Here is a 19571-nt window from a genome sequence, read left to right as displayed (position 1 = left end):
CAGAAGTGGCCTTGGGTGGGATTACTGGGATTACTGTGCCGGCCACTGCTGACATCCCCTTGTTATTATTGTGGTTATCAATACCAGTCATGTACTGAGTGAGGACCACTAAGGGCCAGGCTGGACTGACTGCCAGATCCTCCTGAGGGACACTAGGGGCCAAGTGTCAAGAGCATTATCTCTCTCTCTCTCTCTCTCTCTCTCTCATCTATCAGTACTAGGGATTGAACCCAGTAGTGCTCTACCACTGAGCTACATTCCTGGTCCTTTTTATTTATTTTTAATTTTTTTGGTGCCAGGTAGCGAACGCAGGGGTGCTTAACCACTGAGCCACATCCCCAGCCCTTTTTATTTTTTTATTTTGAGACAGGGTCTCAGACACTGCTGAGGCTGGCTTTGAACTCTCGAGCCTCCCGCCTCAGTTTTCCGAGCTGCTGGGATTACAGGCATGTGCCACTATGTCTGGCCTTTTTTAATTTTCATTTTGAGGTGGAATCCCATTAAGTCACCCAGGCTGGCCTCAATCAAACTTGTGATCCTCCTGCCTCAACCCCCCTAGGAGCTTGGGTTGCAGGCAGGCGCCACCACAGCCAGCTAGGAGCATTTTGAAGATGCTGAGACTGATGGATGCTAGAGAGGATAAATAGTTTGTCTCCAGAGTCACAGAGCTTAGTGAGTGACTTCAAATCACCCAGATTCAAATCCAGAGCTGCCTCTAAACAAGACCAAAAATCCAGGCTTAGATAACATAAGTGACTTTTTAAAAATTATTATTGTTTCTGTTTTAGTTCCCAAATGAAAACTTAACTGAACTTTTACTAATAGGGGCCAGATACTGGGGTAACAAGTGCCCTTTTAATCCTTACAAAACTGCTGAGTAGACGTGAGTGGTGCTGTCCATGAAGCTCTGTGACCTATAACTGTGATCTTAGACAAGGGCTTTTGAGGGTGTCCAGGTCTCTAGATGAGCATCTGCCCCAGGGGAAGGTTATAAAGCATTCTGAGCAGTGCAGGGGAGCATAGTACGTGCTTTATCAACATGAGCCATTTCATTCCCATTTCATAGATGCAGCAGGAAAACTGAGTCACAGTGCAAAGCCACAGTCAGGATTGAAACCATCTAACTAACCCAAGACTTGGCTCTGAACTGCTGTGCCCCATGGCCTCCTGCTCACCAGGCAGCTGGGAGTGTTTAGCCAGCTGGGCATGGTGCCACAGGTACTAGGGGCTTGATAATGCTGTAGACGCCTCAGGTAGAGGGCTCAGCTGTGCCTGCCTGCTTCGCCCCAGTGCCTGCTGCTGGGATGGGAGGCCAGCCTGGCTCCCGATCCCCCAGATTGCCTGCTCCAGCCAGCTGCTCCATGGGAGTCCCCAAGCTGCTTCTCAGCACTCCCTTGGAGGCACAGGGGTGGGGCACCGGGAAACCTCCTCCACTCAGCTAGGGGCTGCCAGAGCCCCTGCCCACCCTTAGAAGGGGCTTCCCCGCCCTACACCAGCTGTGCAGACACTCTCTGCCTCTACAGGGGCAGGACAGGAAGTGGGGCAATGCCAGGACCAATTAAACCAGCCAGGGGAATTAAGGTCAGCAGGATGCAATTATGCCTGTTAGATTTAACAAGGCCAGAGGGAAGGTTTCTCCAGCCAGAGTTCGCGGCTCCTTAGGCCTCTTGCCCTGGGTAGCTCTGCCTTCCAAGAGCCTAGGCTCCCAGGCCTGTCCACCTCTGAGAATTAATCCGCAGCGGAGGGGTTAACTCCACCCGGGCACCGTTTCCTTGGCTCCTAGGAGGAAATTGGTCCAGCCAAGAGGCTTTAAAAGGACCTGCTCAGAGGAGACATTCCCCCCCTGACCCTTTCCCTGCTCCCCTGTGATGGAAAATCCAAGGAGTTGAGCAACGACCTCTCTGACTCCAAAGAGAGCGGCCAACTCCCCTGCAACTTCCAGCCTGGTCCTGACCTGAGAGCCACTCGTGGGTGTCGTTGGCAAGTTCTGTTCTCTGATCCTCTCCCACCTTGGGCCCCTGAGTGCAAAGTCCTGGCAGCACCTCTAGGGTCTCTGGAAAAGCCCTAGATGAGGCTGTGGTCCCCTGGAGCAGCCCTGTCCTTGCTGCTAAGGCTGGTGGGCAGGGATCTGTGGACACCCTCTGAGGCAAACTGGACACAGAATTCTCTGGAAGTCCAATGGACACACTGTCCTGTTCTAAAATTGTAGGATTTTATTTACTGAATACTCTGGCCAGGACTAAACCAGCCACCTTGGAGACACAGAAATGAAGTTGGGGGAGGGCTACAGGATCACCATCTATTGCATTTTAGGTTAAAAAAAAAAAAAAAGGATTGTGAAGTCCTTCATGGAATAGGAACTTCTCATTATTCAAAATATTTATAGAGATGTCTGGAGAGATGTAGGTACATATTAAGAAGTGTGGCAATGGAGGGGATTCCTATTCTTTATTTGCCTGGATTTTCCAACTTATAAAAAATGATCCTTTATAACTATGATCAGATTAATAAATCAAAACATCAACAGGGACACATCAACAGGCAGAAAGATAAGAAGTTATGAAATGCCAGGGGATTTCGGAAGCAGTCTTTGGAACTGAGGGTCTGGAATGACTTCCCAGAGGAAGGTGAGGCCCAGGCCCCCAGAGAACTCAAATTCTCCCCCGAGGGCCACGTGCCTGAGCCCCACAGATCTTATTTAAATGAAGACTGCTTGGAACCGGGCCCAGTATTATCTTTATGGCCAGCATTTCAGGTGGTTTTCATGCAGGCCCAAATTTGAGAACTGCCAGGCCAGTGGCTGGAAAACCTCATGAGAGCCTTTGAAGAGGATCAGTTTTGAGGCAGTCTAGATAAGTCACAAGGGCGCAGCCTGTGGAGAGCTCCGAGGACACATATCCTAGTCAGGGCTGCCCTCCTCAGCCCAGGTGATACTGGAAACACCTGAGAGCATTGGCAGCTCCTGTAATCTGAGCCCCTCCTGGTCAGACCAATTAAGTCAGAGCATCTAGAGGTTGGTACAGATTTTTTAAAAGTTCCCCAGAGGATTCTGATATGTCTTCAGGGTTGAGAGCCACTGCTGAGTCTTTCCCAAGAGGGAAATCATGTTTTGGGTTTCCCTTGAATACCCGCCTTGAGTCAGGATAAAGCGATGCCTATGGCAGGTGTTGCTTCTGACTGGTGTAGGCTATGTGCACCCTGGATAGCTGACACCCTGCAAGCCCAGATGTCAACTCTGGACAGGCCAGGTGTCACTCAGCTCTGTACCTCACAAAACTACGTGGTGCTACCGTAATTGGTAGTTAAAACTGCTGATGTTATTGTGTATTTATTGTGCCAGTCACAGGTATGAGCTCCTTTAATCTTATGAGGCAGGGACCATAACCATTTCCATTTCCAAGGGGAAATCGAGGAGAAACTTACCCAAGGTTTCGGAAGTAAATGGGGTGGGAGGCAGAATTTCAACACAAACTGTCTGGCGCCAGAGCCCTCATGCTTAATTTCCACTCTAATACACAAAATATTGTCCACAGAAAAATAAGTTCAAGGGGCTGGGTTATGGCTCAGGGGTAAAGCACTTGCATAGAATGTGTGAGGCACTGGGTTCAGGTCTCAGCACAACATATAAATAAATAAAGGTCCATCAACAACTAATAAAATATTTTAAAAAGAAAAAAAAGAAAAAGAAATTCAAGAGTGAAGAATAATTAGACTATTGTCATCAACTTGGCTGCTCCAGGGCCTGACATTCAGTAGGTGCTTTGTAAATGTCGAAGAATTAATGTTCCTACTTTGGTAGAGCCTGGGACAAGGGAAAGCCAAGCCCGGCCCCTCCTTCACTCCCCCTGCTCCCCCACCCCAGCCCAACTTTGGTGGCATAAACAGCAAAGCTAAAAATAGCTCCCTAATGACGTCAGAGGAACAAGGTCATTTGAAAATTACCCAGAGCCACTGGACACCTCCCTATAGGATCAAGTAGCAGGAGGGTACCCCAGGCTGGTGCAGCTGTTCCAAGAACAGGAAACATCCCAGGAGCAGACTTGGAAGCCCTGCTGAGTGAAGGCAGGACACTGGAGGGACACTCACATGCCCAAGAGTGGAAGCGAGACCAAGTGGGCAGCCCGACACAGAAGTGAGAGCCATTTGCACTAAAGTCATTTCCATCCCAGGATCCCAGGAAATGGCTCCAGAAGCAGGGAAGGCCTGTTCTGTCTTGTTGCACAGGACACTTCCCAGCCTGCCATTCAGCTATTTATAAAACTCTGGGCCTGTTTGCTAAACTAGGTTACCATAGAACTAGGGGCTGCATGGTGAGCTGAGCGGTTGCTGGGAGGAAAGGGCCCTCCTGGGATGGTGAGGGGCATCCAAATAAAGGGCAAGGAGGGGGCTGGGGAAGCTCCTCCGCCTGCAGTCTGCTTGGCACCCTGACCACCTCGGCTACCATTCAGGCCTGCCGAGGCTGTGGCTTAATTGACTGGCAGCTGCCACATCCCTGACAGGAACCTAAGCATCCGGCAGAGTAGAGGAGACGCCTGCTGTGCTGATGGCAGGTGACAGTGAGGAGAGGACCTGCAGCCTCGGGAGGCTTAGCTGGAGGCTCCCCCAGCAAGGTCAAGAGTTCAGAGAAGCTCCAGCTCCCTGAGAGGCAGGCCCTACCCTCCGGGTGCTCCTGAGGATGCCCATCCCCTCCAGGGTACAAGCTGGTGTGGGAAAAGGGCTCTTGGTGCAGACAGACCTGGTCCAAATTCTGACCCTGTCACTTCTATCAGCGTGACTTTGGGAACTCTGAGCCTCAGTTTCCTCATATGACTTATTGGAAAGATATATGGAAAAATATCCTTCCTTCCACCTTCCTCCTGGGCAGTCTTGGCTGAGGAGACAAATACCTTCTCAGTGAACCCAGCAACAGGATAAGACTGCACAAAGGTGATTTCCAGGGGGCCATCGTGGGGAGCAACATACTCTCACTCTAGGTAGGCTCCTGACTGGTCCTGACACCATAGGCCACAGGAGAGTGGCTGCTGGCTCAGGTTCCACGGGAACCTGAGTCAGGATTTGCAGATCCCTCTTCTGGCACAGTGGTCCCCACACTTGGCCATGCACGGTCATCCCCTGGAAAGTGTATTAAAACATACTGCTGAGCCCCACCCGAAGTGTCTGATTCAATAGGTCCAGATTAGGGGAGGGAATCTGATGCTCATGCTGTTGGTGCGTGGACCACTGAAGACCACTCTCCCAGAGAAAAGTCCCATTGCCCAAGAAGCTGAGCTTCCATTTAGCTCGAGCTATTTCCGAGGCCTCTGAACAGTAGACAGCAGCAGTGCTCAGGGAACACTCAGAGCCAGTCAGTACAGCTGACATCCCAAGGCAAGAGATGCACACAAAGTGATGCCCCTGCCAACTCCTGCCCCACTCTGCCCAGCTGGCCGTGTCCCGTGCTGCTTTGTGCATTTGTGTTCTGTCGCTGCAGGACACACCACTGCCTGAGAGAAAAGGGCCAGTGTGCAAATTAGAAAAGGGAGGCTGTCCTAAGCTCGGTGAGGCTACAGCGTAGACATCGACCAGCAACCAACAGCAATGAGATTTCTACAGGTTCAACTCAAAGCCATCCCTGTTTTTCTTGCTTGCTCGAAACCCCCTACAAAATATCCCTGTTCCTTTCAGCTGTGAACTAGCAGCTGCTGACCCTGTCCTGTCAGGTTGTTAGCTATGGGTAAACAGCAGGGGCTTCTGGCAACGCTTGGTGACACATACCCACTGATAATTAATACGGAATATGTGACTCAAGCATAGTCACACTGTTACACCAGCCAACAGAGGTGGTAACAGTTACTATTGCCACCCACAGTCAGTTGGGGTCATTTTATAGCTGGGGAAAACTCCACCAAGCTGGAGGGTCCTTTCCAGAAACATTCGAGCCTGGCACAGTAACCCCAGCAATTCGGGAGACTTAGACAGGACGGTCACAAGTTCACAGTCAGCCCGGGAAGCTTAGCAAGACCATTTCAAAATAAAAAATAAAAAAGGACTGGGGGTATAGCTCAGTATAGTAAAGCACCCCTGGGTTCAATGACCAGTAAGCCCCACCCCCCCCAAAAAAAAGAAAAAAACACCATTCTAATCATTTTAACTTCTAACATGAGAAGATTTAAGCCCAGAGAATGCAACTGTCACACCCAAGGCCATAAAGCCAGAAGCAGCTCTCCCAATTCCCAGTCTAGGGTTTATTCCACTAAATCAGTCTGTTTTCCTCCTGAACTCTGTGCCAGTTATTCAAAAGCAATCCAGATCTCCTTGACCACGGACACTGCAGAAACTGAAAGGCAGCAGAGAGAAATAGAAAACGAGCTAGGAAAGGTTATCAATTTTACTGTGACATCCTTCCAACAATAGAAAGACCACTTAAAAAAAAAATCAATCTTGGAAAAAACTGCATCTTGGATGGAGAGGGGTATTTCTTTCTGCTAGTCTGTAAGAATTCATTGAACATTCTGTGCAGTCTTTAACCAGTTCCAAGGTCAAGAGAAACATAAGAAAATATGTGTGTGTGTCAGAGGACATTATTCAGGGATTAGTCCCCTGGAGTGATCTGGGCTAGATTTCCGCTTCCAGAACAATCCTTGGAAAGTCCTCAACAAGATAGCACACTGGTTTCCAACATATTTGGTTGAAGTTCACATGGGAAAGAAGGGGCAGAACTTGCTAGAGGTGCCCTCTTGCAGGGATCAAGCAGCTGGCTATAGATGAAATGTAAATATCAAAGTAGGGCTGGTGGGATTTAAACAAATTGCCTAGAAAAAAATGGAAGTTGAAAAGAGCTTTATTAATTGTTCTGATTCAATCTTGCTTGACAGATGTGGAAACTGAGGCCCAGGAAAGGGGGATAACTTGTTCAAGTTTACCCAGCCTGTCAGCGACATGTGAGATTGTAGACTCCCACCCTCACTTTTCTGTTTTTTTGGCAACACTGGGGATTGAACCCAAGGATGCTCTACCACTGAGCTACATCCCCAGCGCATTTTTTTTTCCATTTTAAGACATAGTTTTCCCAAGTGACTCAGGCTGGCCCCAAACTTGTGATCCTCCTGCTTCAGCCTAATACTGACTGGGATTATAGGCCTGCATCACCATACCAGCCCCACCCTTGCTCTTCCCAAGACACATACAAGCCCAGCTAGAGTAAGTGAGACAACATCCTTTCTCCTTTCAAATCTGACCTGGAGGGCCAGGGATATGGCTCAGTAGTAGTTTGCCTAGCAAGGATGAGGCTCTGAATTCGGTCCCCAGCACCCCCAAAAAAAATTGGACGTGAAAGTTCAGAGATAACAAATCCACTGGGTGAGCCTACTTGAAAATGTAGACTTGGAAGACTTTAAAATAACAGAACTACAATTTTCTCCAGAAAGGTTTTGCTAAGTGCCAATGTATTTTTTCACTGGGCACAGGTGCCAGTAATACTGACATCACATCAGCCAGAAGGAACTCTCCATTTTGCAAGAGCATATGCCAGAATAATGTCATTGACTATACTTTAGGGAGGGGTTTATATTTCCTTTTGAGCATATATTTTAATTACAAAGCTGAACTGGTAATGGTTAGAACACAGCCATTTAAAGTTTAGATACAGACATGACACATCAGGGGGATGCAAATACAGACAACTCTGCCCTATAAATAGGACCCAGAACAATCCTTTGCAAAACAAACATCTTCACAGGGGAGAAGTAAACTCAGAACAGAACAGTAGGCTGTCATTAAAATTGGCATTTACAAAGTATGCAATAATACAGGAAAAATGTAGTACTGAGTGAAAGAAAGCAGTACACAAATACATGTGTGTGTGTGTGCAGAAGAGACACACAATACATAAAAACACAAGTTTTACATCAAACACCAGGCCATCTGTGTAATGCATGCGTGCCTGTGACAGAAGAACAGACTCCTCATCTCACCTTGGCACCAGGGAAGTTTAAACAATGGACCCGAACTCCATTTCTAGAAGTTAATGACCACTATTAAGTATTCTGACCCACTGAAATCTATTTCTCCCACTCTTTGCTCCTGAAAGAAGGCCGGAGATAACAATCATCACAAAAACAAGTTGGGCAGCAGCACATGGCCAAGACACATTCACACACCTGCCTATAATGTCGCAGGTCAGCAGCCCCATAACTACATAGGCCTCTGTAGATCAGAGAGGCCAGATTTTATTAAAATTTATTAAAAACATTTTAAGGGAGAAGGGCAATTGATGTCTTCAGAACAGGCTGTCTGCAAAATCATTCTTTCTAGCATTTCCTTAAGCAGATTAACCTGACTCTTCAACTACATTTCTCTGTGAGAATAGTCGGCATTTATGAAGCCTTTCAGGAAGCTGATGCCTTCAGCACAAAAGAGCCATGGTTTGGCCTAAGCCCAGCCCTTTATTCTCTTACAAGAGAATGATAAAAACAAGCAGACATTTCCAATGTCGACAGCCTTCTCCACAGAGCTAGAAAAGAGTAGGTAGGCAAGAAGGCAAAGGAAATGAGGGGAGACAGGCTGGCCGCAGGCTTCTTTGTAGCAACTGCGCTGGCTTTAACTGGATAACAAATTGTCCTGGAATTCTTGGCATCAGAGCAAACATGTCGGCTCCCTGGTTACGCCTTCGTCACTGCTGAAAAGTACCACACACTTTAACCTTCCTGCTCTTTCCATAGGCCTGGGTTTGTCCCATCTCCAGGAAACTTTATATGTTGTCTAAACTGAGCATCCCAGCAGGCTGCAAGGCAGACGGCAACTCAAGATTCAGAATGCTGACCAATTCCTACCTGGATCCACACCATGCTGAAACTCAGCCTGCCTGTGCAGAAATCAGAGCCTGGCTACATGACTTAACAGCTTTTTTAACCGCCACTCTCAGCAATGAGGAAGTTCCCCAGCAGATAAGAAACTCTTGAGATGGCTTTCTTCAAGGGAACTGAAAAGAAAATGACATCAGGATCTAACAGGATCCCAGGTTCAACCAGATACTCAAAATAAGCAAATGCCCACAGCTCAACTAAGCCAAGAGGGGTTGCTGACCTACCCTTGAGTCATTAGGGCTGCAAGTCACTAGCCCAGCACATCATACAGAGGTCTACCTCCATGTCACTAGGTTCACATAAGAGGCTTCACACTTCAGTAAGGAGGCAGGTACAAGCTTGAGGTAGCACCTGAACTACATCATTCAGATATATCACAAGTTGAAAAAAGGTAAAGAATAGAGTATAATACTATTTGCATATAGTAATAAAAGCAGGGGAGGTAGGAACACGTATATGTAGAAACTGCAAGAGAACACAAGGATATGACAACTATCTCTGGGAACGGCAATTGAACAACTGGGAGAAAAGGCTTTGGCTTCTTCTTCTTATCTATAGATGGACAGTATGCCTTTATTTTATTTTTATGTGGTGGTAAGGTTAGAATCCAATGCCTCACACATCCAGGCAAGTGCTCTGCCACTGAGCTACAGCCTCAGCCCCTGCTTTATATCTTCTAAATTTTCAATCACGTGAATGTACAGAACCTTTCTAAGAACCAAATTTTAAAACGTTTTAATGCAGAAGGCTATAATTCTCCCCACCCCAACCCTCTTGGAGACTAACTCCAGGAGTATTCAATCACTGAGCTCCATCCCCAGCCATTTTTTTCGAGACAGGGTCTTACTAACTTGCCCAGGCTGAACTCAAACTTGTAATCATTCTGCCTCAGCTTCCAGAGTTGCTGGAGTTATGGATGTACACATACCTAGCTATAATCTTATTTTTCTCAAGGCAGGGGAAATTCTCTATAAATGTGTGTGCATGTAAACATTCTTGAATACAGAACTGTGAACAAGGGGTTACTTCCAGAGGATGGGAGTAGGTGAAGAATGGAGACTTGCAGGTTTTATTTTATGTCTACTGGTGTGTTTCCAAGAGGCAGTACTACTTTTGTAATATTTATTTTAAAAAAAGAAAACCAAGCTGGTTGTGGTGGTGCACTCCTGTGATCTCAGCGGCTCAGGAGGCTGAGGCAGGAGGATTGCAAGCCTCAGCAAAAGCAAGGTGCTAATCAACTCGGTGATACCCTGTCTCTAAATAAAATACAGAATAGGGTTGGGGATGTGGCTCAGTGGTCGAGTGCCCCTGAGTTCAATCCCTGGTACCAAAAAAGAGAAAACATTTTATGAAAAGCAATCTTGCTTCCAATGAGACTCCCTTAGTTCCCACATCACTCAGTTACTAAAGCACATGCCATCTGTGTAACAAGTACCTGTCCAGGTCTCCTTTCTGTTAAAACATTGGAGCAACTGTAGTCTGTCCACCCCTCTGGCTCTACATAGTTACCACTCTGATGTGACTGTGCAGAGGAGATAATATAGAATGAAGCAAATGGGGTGGAAGGATCCCTTAAGTTAATCATTCTCAATAACACTTTTCCCAAAACTCTCAACTTGAGGGCTGGATTTATTGTTACACCTGAAACAATCAAAATCAAAAAATGATTTTATATGAATAAAATATCAGATGGAAATACATGAATGACAGTGAATGGTTATAGGAGAACCGCAGTTACAAGTAGAGAAAAAAAGTCAGGATGGACCCAGAAAAGGGATCAAGAGATGGTTTCTCAAGTGAAGAAACGACAGAGATGCCAGGAAAAAAGAAAGCTCTGAGAATCCCCCGCCCCAGCCCCCAAATATAAGGACTAAGGTAGAACCAGATTTCTCACAAGGGATGGAGGAGCTGCCTTTGGGCTGATACCTGCATGCTCTCCTTAACTCCCTTCTCATTCTCCACATCCAGTCTGTTAGCAACACGAAGGCAGTTACAACCTCAAAATGCATCCAAGATCCAACCATTTCTGAAGAGTTTTCTACTGTCATGTGTAACTCATTAGAATAAAAAAAAAAAGAAGAATCCAACCATTTCTTACCATCTTCATCGCGATCACCAGCTCTCACTCTCTCAGTTACAACCTCCCATGCTCCCCTCGCCACCCCAGTTCATTCTCACATAGCAGAATGGGAACACCTCTCACCAAACAGAAGGGCCCCGTTATTCCCTTACTCTTTCCCTCCCATTTAAAATGTAAGCTCCATGTAGGCAAGGTCTTTGTTTTTGCTCATTGCTGTATTCAATGCCACGGTATATAGCACCCAATATTTGTTAAATGGACTAAGTAGTCATGCAACTGTATACTGCATACTTCTAGGAAATGAATCCAGGAATTGCATTTTGTACCAGTTTGTGGATATTCAGGAGGATGAGAAACCTGCAAATCACACTGTGAAAAACACTATCTTGTTCAGTCACCCACTGCTGAATCTACAATGGCCTGCACAATAGGTTTACAAAAGTTCACTGAGAGAATAAAATGATGAATATAAAATAGGGCTAATATCACAAAGTGCTGAGAACTGGTCTACACAGAACACTAATGTTTCTATATCTAATGGTGCGGAAGATAACTGACAGAGTAGATGCTCAAAAATAAATGAAATTTAAAAGAAAATTATCATTTAACACAGACCCAAGCCAACTCTGTGAAAGCCACAAAAAACACGGAAATGGAGAGATGGGGCTGGGGATGTGGTTCAGCAGTAGAGGCGGGCCTAACGTGTGAGGCCCTGGGTTCTATCCCCAGCAGCGCACACACAGAGAGTTCAAAGAACTGACACCTGTATTATAATAGTTTGTGAACAATAATAACTCAGATGTAATATAATTGCTCTCTTAGAGAGATTTTATACAAGAAACATTTTGGAGACACTAAGAAAGAAGGACCCTCCTTATCTGAGAAGGCCAGATGGTTAACAAAAAATTTCTAAAAGATTTTACTTGAGCTAAGTCTTAAAAGGAGGAATTTACAAGAGGAGAAGCAGCTCATTTAGGGAAAAAGGCATAACACACATGACTGGGTGATTACTGGGAGGGAGGTAGCAAAATGTGGAGGATATTCTGACATTAAGAGAGAAAAGTTACAAAGCATTTTCCTTTAAGCACAGAACCTATGTTCTTAAAAGTTCCTGGACCCACCTCTCCAATTACCCATTCCTCAGTAAGATTTGACCTCTAAAGGGACCTGACAGACTTAACATTAAATAACAAAAATCAGGAAGAGTAGAACAAAACATAATATGCTAGGCTAGGTCTTAAAAATGTATGTGGTACCATTCCCTGTTATAATCAGCACTGATGAGAGAGACTATGCCTATAGCAGCTCTGCTAGAAGCTTGCAAATGGTGCCATGTGGTTCCCTATAAATCCATGTGTTGTTCTACCTGCTCACTGGTGCAGGACTCCTGAACTATAAATTCATTTTCATGCAGAGATGAAAAAAAAATCTGGTATAAATTATTCCTCATTTAAACCATGACTTAAACCCTATCTGAGGATTTAACTACTTTATTTTCTGATTAAAACACACACATACACACACACACACATATATTTATAAAAAGGAAGGGGATAAAGAGAAATAGAAATTGCACTGTGCTGACACAGACACCTAAAATCCTAGTCAGAGTTAAGTCCAATATTAAAGGTCAACTGATGGTTTAAAGGAAATAACTACAAGTAGTATGATGGAGACACAGATGAACCACATCTCAATGTTAGCCTCAAAAATGAATGAGAACAATTCTCAACAAAACTGGAGTCCACCATTGTCAGGTGTGCTCTTCTAGGCATGGGTAGGTAGGTCCATGCCTGGTGTGATATAAGGAGCAGCTCCTGTTCCAAGCAGCATCTGCAGCTCACAGCAGAGTTCAGCAGTGGAATCGAGTGGAGAACTTAGGAGATACAGGCACTGTCAGAGGCTGGTCACTTGACTTTACCTCCACAGCCTGGTACTTGCGTATTGGATTTGCCTTGTGCACCTGCAGAGAAGAGAAAATAAGTTACCACTGAGAGAAATGTCAGAGAACTATGCTCACAGTTGTTTTTATTTTTCCTTTTAGAAAAAATGTTTGTACAGTCCTATAGATCCCAGTCATGAATTTAAAGGCACAAGGGGCAACACAGTAAAATGGAAAAGCATATGAGCTTTGGAGCTTCTACAGGTCTTTCTTGGGTTCCCTTGCTTTCACTAACAATGTCAAATATATCTCCAGTATGATCTACATGGTGTTATGGGGCTATACTCAACTGCAACAGAAAAAAAGAGTCACAAATTAGAAATTTGCTATAATTTTAGGTTTATTTACTCATATTCACCAAAATGGACCAAAACAAAATATAAAAAGTAAAGAAAACAACAATAATCAGAAAGGGCCACTGTAAAGGACATGGTCTTATCCATTCTTTTGGATATTCTACAATCAAGCCTGATTCAAGCCAGATTTTAGCAGAGAGAGATCTGGCGCTAACTGTGTCTTCAGCCTATTTTGAGAACTGCTGTAAGAAACAGTTCTGTAGTGGGGACAAGATGCAGGTACCAAGTATTGAAGAAAATCAAAGAAGTTGAGGGTGATTTTATGAGTGCATTGGGACTGAGAACTTGTTTTCTCATTCAATCAGCAAATAGTAATTTGGATGTCCCACGAGGCTATGGTCTCTTGAAGTTGTTCTTAGAGCCTTCCCGTGGGCATAGTCACCTATGGGTATCTATTTCAACATTTAGACTTGCACTTGGTTTGTTTTGGGGATACTGGATGGGGACTGTACCCAGGGCCTCACTCATGCCACAGTAAAGACTCTGCGACTAAACTACACCACCAACGCTTTTTAAAAAAATCAAGGCTGGCCTTGAATTTGCAATCCTCTGCCTCAGCCTCCAGAATAGCTGGGATTACAGAAATGTACCACTGGGTCTGGCTGACAATGGGATCCTTAAGGTAAATTATCATTTTTTGGTGGGGAAGACAATGAATATCTAAATCATTATGCTGTGCGATTACCTAAACCATGAGGATTACCTAGACCAACAAACACTGTAACTCCAAAAAGTCTGAGCCAAATATTAAGAGTAGTTGCTACACAGTTTCCACATCCTTCCCTAAGTATTCTGGTCTAATTGTAAAATGTATTGTTTCTTGTTAAGCACAGAATAATAAAATAAATTAAAAAGTAAACAAAAAAGAATCCTAGGAAATACATCACTCTGTATGACTATATCATATGATGTCTTCTTCATGAAGCTCCCTGGAAGAAATTCTGTCTAACTACTATATGAAGGATAAATGTTTTTGCTTTTTTAAAATAAGTATATTTTTTAATATATTCAATATATTCAAATATACTGAATATATATATTTTTATAAATATTTTTTAATATATTTTTATATTTCAAAAAATTGGTTTTATATTAGTTTCATAATTAACAGATTGGTTCCTAAAAAGGGCCAAAATTGTGGCTCATATTTAGACTAAAATGTATACATCTTTTGTCTCATTCACACCTCAACCTCCTTACCCCACCCTGAGTCTGGAGGATTTCTTTTTTTTTTACTTGTCTTTGAGATAGCCTTGCAGGCCACTGTAGATCCTGTTTAGAACAAGGTGAGGTAAGGTAAAATAAAACAGAGACAACCTTGGGTTAGTCAGTACTCATGCTACCCAGTTACCAATTCTTTCCGTAGCCTGGCCAGCTCCTCCTTCCTCTGCTCTTCTTCCTGTTGCCTGGCCTCCTCCAGCTGCTGGATTTTCTGGGCTTCTACCTCAGCCATTCTCTTTTCCAGCTCCTGACGTTCCTTGGCTCTCTTCTCAGTGGCCAGCTGAAAAGGTTCCTGAACTAGAGAACCAGAAAGGCCCTCTGAGTACAGAAACAGAAAGAATATTGGTGCATAAGAAGTATTTGCATGAACCCAGCCCCCCAGGATTGAGCCAAGTAGCAGAGACTCTAAGGAAGCCCTGCTAAAAGAAAGGCAGAGTAAACCACATAAAAGTCTTAGAATTTTAAGAGTTGTAAGAGCCCCTGGAAATCATCTAATGTAAATGGAATAAAAATAAGACCCACAAGGGTGAAGTAAGCTCAAAACTATATAGTGATTTTAAGATGGTGGTAGAAGAATCCCAATTTTCTAACACACCACCTAGTGCTTAAGAAATCAAACATTCTGTACCTAAGGCTTGGCTTCACCTAGAACTCCAGAAGGACACCCTGGCCTCCCTTTCTCATTTACTTGCTACTCTTTGGTAGGGAGGGCCTGTAACTTACTAAAAGGCCAGAGGTTTCCACCAAGGCTCATGTTATACCAATCTGTCCCCAGCACATTCTGAAACTCAACAAATACTGGATTCAACAGAGGCAAAAGACTGGGTCTAAGGGAAGAAAAACCACCATCCTCTAAAACCCAACACTCTGGGTGAACCAAGTATTGTCTGATACAACTGAGTCCCACTTCCCCCAGGAAATCTTATAATTCTGCTCCAGACCCCCAAAAGTTCATAGAATACTACCAGCAACTGATTTTTTCTCTTTCTTGGGAACAAAGGGCTCCTGGGAGGTGATGGTATTTGGACGAGCCTTGAAGCACGCTGCTTCTTTCTGTTGTTTCAGTTCTTCCTCCAGCTATTAGGAAGAAAGACTGTCAGACAGGCAACTTCCATGACCACCACGTTAACTCAAGATCTAGTGTTTCTGAACTGCTTTGGCATTCCAGATAGAAGATGATGTGATCTAACCTCTAGTTACCTTCTCCCACCACCCAGAATCTAGAGTCCACTCAGAGAACTAAAAAATATCTTTAAGATATTTTTAAGGCCTATTTTAACATCACAAAAACTCTAAAAAACTAGATATTATATGACTTCCGATGTGATTCATTACCATGTAATAGCACTATAAAACATTCTCCTGGCCTGGGGATATGACTCAGCAGTAAAGCACATGCCTAGTATATATGTGCAAAGCCCCGATTCAATCCCCAGCACCACATACACACACACACAAGAAAAAAAAAAAAAAAGAAAACCCTAATCAGAATTAATCAAGCCTCTAGATCTATAGGAAACAGAAAAATACTTTAAATGAAATATTTGAGCAAAATCCAGATTGTGGAAAAATCTACACAATCCAGTTCACTCAACAAATAAAATACAAAGAGACAAGTTCACCGATTGAGACTTATCAAACAAGGGCTGGGGATGTGGCTCAAGCGGTAGCGTGCTCGCCTAGCATGCGCGGGGCACTGGGTTCGATCCTCAGCACCACATAAAAATAAAATAAAGATGTGTCCACCGAAAAACTAAAAAATAAATACTAAAAAAATTCTCTCTCTCTCTCTCTCTCTCTCAAAAAAGGAGGGAGATTTATCAAACAAATATGTAATGTGGACCTTATTTTGATCTTGATTTGAACAAGTCAACTGTTCCAATTATGAAAAATTTAAGGATATTTGAATATTGACTATTTGTCTCTATATAAGAATCACTGTTAATCTTTTTTTATATTATTGTGTTTGTTTTAAGTAAGTCTTTATTTTTTTGTGTGATGCTGAATATCAAATCCAGGGGTTTGCACATGTTAGGCAAATACTCTGTACAAATAAACTTATACCCTTAACCCAGTCTTTATATTTTAAATACAAGCTCAAGTATTTTTGATGAATAGAGATTCAGTTCAAAGTAATGTTGTGTAGGTAACGTATACAATGGAGGAGTAAGTGGTAGAAGTACAGGTGAAATAAGATTTTCCATGTTTTAATCATTACAGAAGGTGTTAGGTTCATGAAAGTTTATTATATCATTATCACTTTACTTTTGTTAAGTATTTGAGAAACTGAAAATGCCCCACAAGACATCCTATGTCTTGGTCCTTAAGAAAGGGAGAGTTACTACTATTGCCAAAGCAGCAGTCCTTAGGTTTTCTACAAAACAACGCCAAAAGGTGGCCTGCACTTGGTCACAGAGAAATCAGATCTCTTGGGCTTCAAGAGGAGTGATTCCTACAAATAATGACTAGCCTAGAGCTCCTTTGGGGCAGAGTCCAGGATAAGTGATGGCATAAAAATACTCACGAACACAAAAATTTTTAAAAATGTTTTCAACTGGGTAGAAATACATCCCAATTAAACAAGCCAATAACCAATCAATTGCTTTTAATTATTTTGTTATCTATAAAGAGCAAGTTTATCACACACCATGCTGAGAAAATAGCATATCATATTGAGAACTTTTTCTTGCATTCTGTTTCTTACCAAAGCAGTCAATAGAACAGAGTGAATACTTAATGAATGAGTCTAACAGATGGAGCTCTCAGACTCAAACTCAAAAGAAGCCTGAGTTCTCACATTCCCAAGATGATCACTTAAATCAGGGGTCAGAAAACTTCAGCCTAAAAGCCAAATCCAGTTTGCAAATGGTTTTGATTCAGCCCTTGAGCTAAGAATGTTTTTTACATTTTTCAAAGGATTGAAAACACAGGCACACAGCATGTGGTAGAGGCTCTTCTAACCCATAAAACCTAAAATATTATCTGGTCCTTTACAGAAAAGGTGCTGAACCTTGATTTAGACAGAGTACACCGAAATAATCAAGTATGTTTTCCCAGATGATTTTCAGTATAGTTGGTCTGCCAGTCAAACCAACCAAACAGCCAACCAACCACCAACCAACCAACCAACATTTTGGCTGCTCTCCCCAGGCTCCCACCTGGTGCTTCCATATCTGTGCCTTAACAGCACCTCTTTTGTCAGTCTCTAAGCAGAAAGGCTCAATCTGGGTCACATTCTTCACCTTCTTTTCTGGCAGGCTAACGGTGTCAAAATGAGGCACAGGAAGTGCCTTAAACTTGGGCACCTGCAAAAGAAACATGAAATTTAAGATGAAGACTTCTTCAGTTAGAAGGTAAGAGCTCCTCCAAAATATGTGGAAGAACCTGAAAAGTTTGGATGGCCAGCCAGTTTTCAAAACAGCACATGGTCTTTTAGAGAAGAGTAATGAACCCAAAAGGAAATCTAGGTTTTCCTCCCAATTTTGCCAATAACTGGCAATATGCTCCCAATAACTAGGAGGAAGTCATTTAACCTCCTTCTGCCAAAAGAATTACTTAAGGGGCTGGGATTGTGGCTCAGTGGTAGAGCACTCACCTAGCATGGGCAGGACCTGGGTTCGATCCTCAGCACCACATAAAAATAAAGGCATTATGTTAAATAAAGGCATTTAATATAAATATTAAAAAGAAGGATTACTTAAAATCATTTGCCCTGTTTTATTTCATAAAATTCGTAAGAGGGATCAAAGGAAAGTAGTGATTTTACAGTTAAAAGTACTACATAAGAGGTTATATTTGAGGGCTCAAAGAAAAGCAGTATCCTACTTGCAGAAAAGGAAACACTTACCTCCCCTTTCTGCAGTTCTTTTATTTTCTTCTCCTTCTGCAACTGTCGTTCTTTGTCCCGAGAATCAAAGGAGAAAGGGCACATTTCCACAGTTCTTGCCTCTGGGATTTGGGGCTTAAAAGGCACCCCATAATGTGGCACAGGTTGAGCTCTTATTACTGCCTGTTCATCCTCTTCCTAAGAGAAACTGCAGTTTAGAAACAAGACTCCTCATTCTCTCCTACCTCCTCAGCATGCAGTCAGAAGATACTGTAGGGGTAAGCCATTAATGAAGGCAAGTCCCTCAATCTTAGATGTTTTAGCTTCCTATTTCTTTTCTTTCCTTTCTTTCTTTTTTATAAATCTGAAGTTTTTCACAGGAATGTTATAAAAATTAAATGAGGTCAGACAGTATAAATAAAATGAAGATAAGAAATACATTAACCAGGTATATACCTTAGCCTCTTCTTTGACCCAGCCTCCAGACTACAATAAAACATGTGACTGGAGTTAAACCCAGTTTGACCAGTTGCCAAACCCAGAATAGGACCAGTAAGTTGTTTGGGTTCAAGCTGGTAACATAAGATAACTGTGTATTTTAGTTTCAAATGAACTATAAAAAGGCTTATGCTTGAGATCTGCTATAAAATTACCCTAACTCTGGATATTTATAGATAAATGGGAGATGTAATAAGATACTAGTATGATCAATGACAGTTTATATATTACAATTCCATGAAACATCACTAAACAGTCACCTTTGTGAACCTTGGATTAACAGAGATAGGATGAGGTGGATGTAACTGCAAGGCCGATGTGACTATTTAGTATGAATTTAAAAGTCCCTCACTGAATAATGACTATAACTCAGGCAAATAAAATGCAGAGGTTGGCAATTTTTGATCCACTTTACAAAGACTAACTGACTTCAAAACTATAGAAACAAGACAAGCCTCCAATACCTAATTCTTCCCCACAGTTTCCATAAACTGTAACCTATTATCAGTGACAGTCAGAAGATTCAGACCTTACCAACTACTTTACTCTTGGATGAGCCAAAAAGATGATCAAATGTTAATACCATATTTAAAGACAACTTCGGACAAAAGTAGTTGTGTTATATCTCTTTTAGGTTTAAGAAATGGTAAGGCGGGCTGGGGTTGTGGCTCAAGCGGTAGCGCGCTCGCCTGGCATGGGTGCGGCCCGGGTTCGATCCTCAGCACCACATACCAACAAAGACGCTGTGTCCTCCGAGAACTAAAAAATAAATATTAAAAATTCTCTCTCTCTCTCTCTCTCTCTC

The 19571-nt window shown here is 43.2% G+C and overlaps 1 protein-coding gene across 7 annotated transcripts in view; it reads right to left on the bottom strand.

Moving 5' to 3' along the window:
* Positions 1-6802: 6802 nt before the first annotated feature.
* Positions 6803-19571, bottom strand: part of Tpx2 (TPX2 microtubule nucleation factor) — a 54818-nt gene continuing 42049 nt past the window's right edge. For 6 of the 7 annotated variants that reach the window (XM_021723244.3, XM_013356500.4, XM_040274658.2 and 3 more), the window contains 5 exons: positions 18290-18466; positions 17601-17747; positions 15408-15519; positions 14573-14760; positions 6803-12886 (listed from right to left, as the gene is read on the bottom strand). In XM_021723244.3, the coding sequence (XP_021578919.2) occupies positions 12776-12886; positions 14573-14760; positions 15408-15519; positions 17601-17747; positions 18290-18466 (735 nt within the window). In that variant the 3' untranslated portion in view covers positions 6803-12775. The remainder of the gene's footprint in view (positions 12887-14572; positions 14761-15407; positions 15520-17600; positions 17748-18289; positions 18467-19571) is intronic. The other variant, XM_078051582.1, reaches the window with a different exon arrangement.

This window comes from Ictidomys tridecemlineatus, chromosome 5, assembly GCF_052094955.1.
Source record: "Ictidomys tridecemlineatus isolate mIctTri1 chromosome 5, mIctTri1.hap1, whole genome shotgun sequence".
NCBI classification, from domain to species: Eukaryota; Metazoa; Chordata; class Mammalia; order Rodentia; family Sciuridae; genus Ictidomys; species Ictidomys tridecemlineatus.
This window is presented reverse-complemented; position numbering and strand designations above follow the sequence as displayed.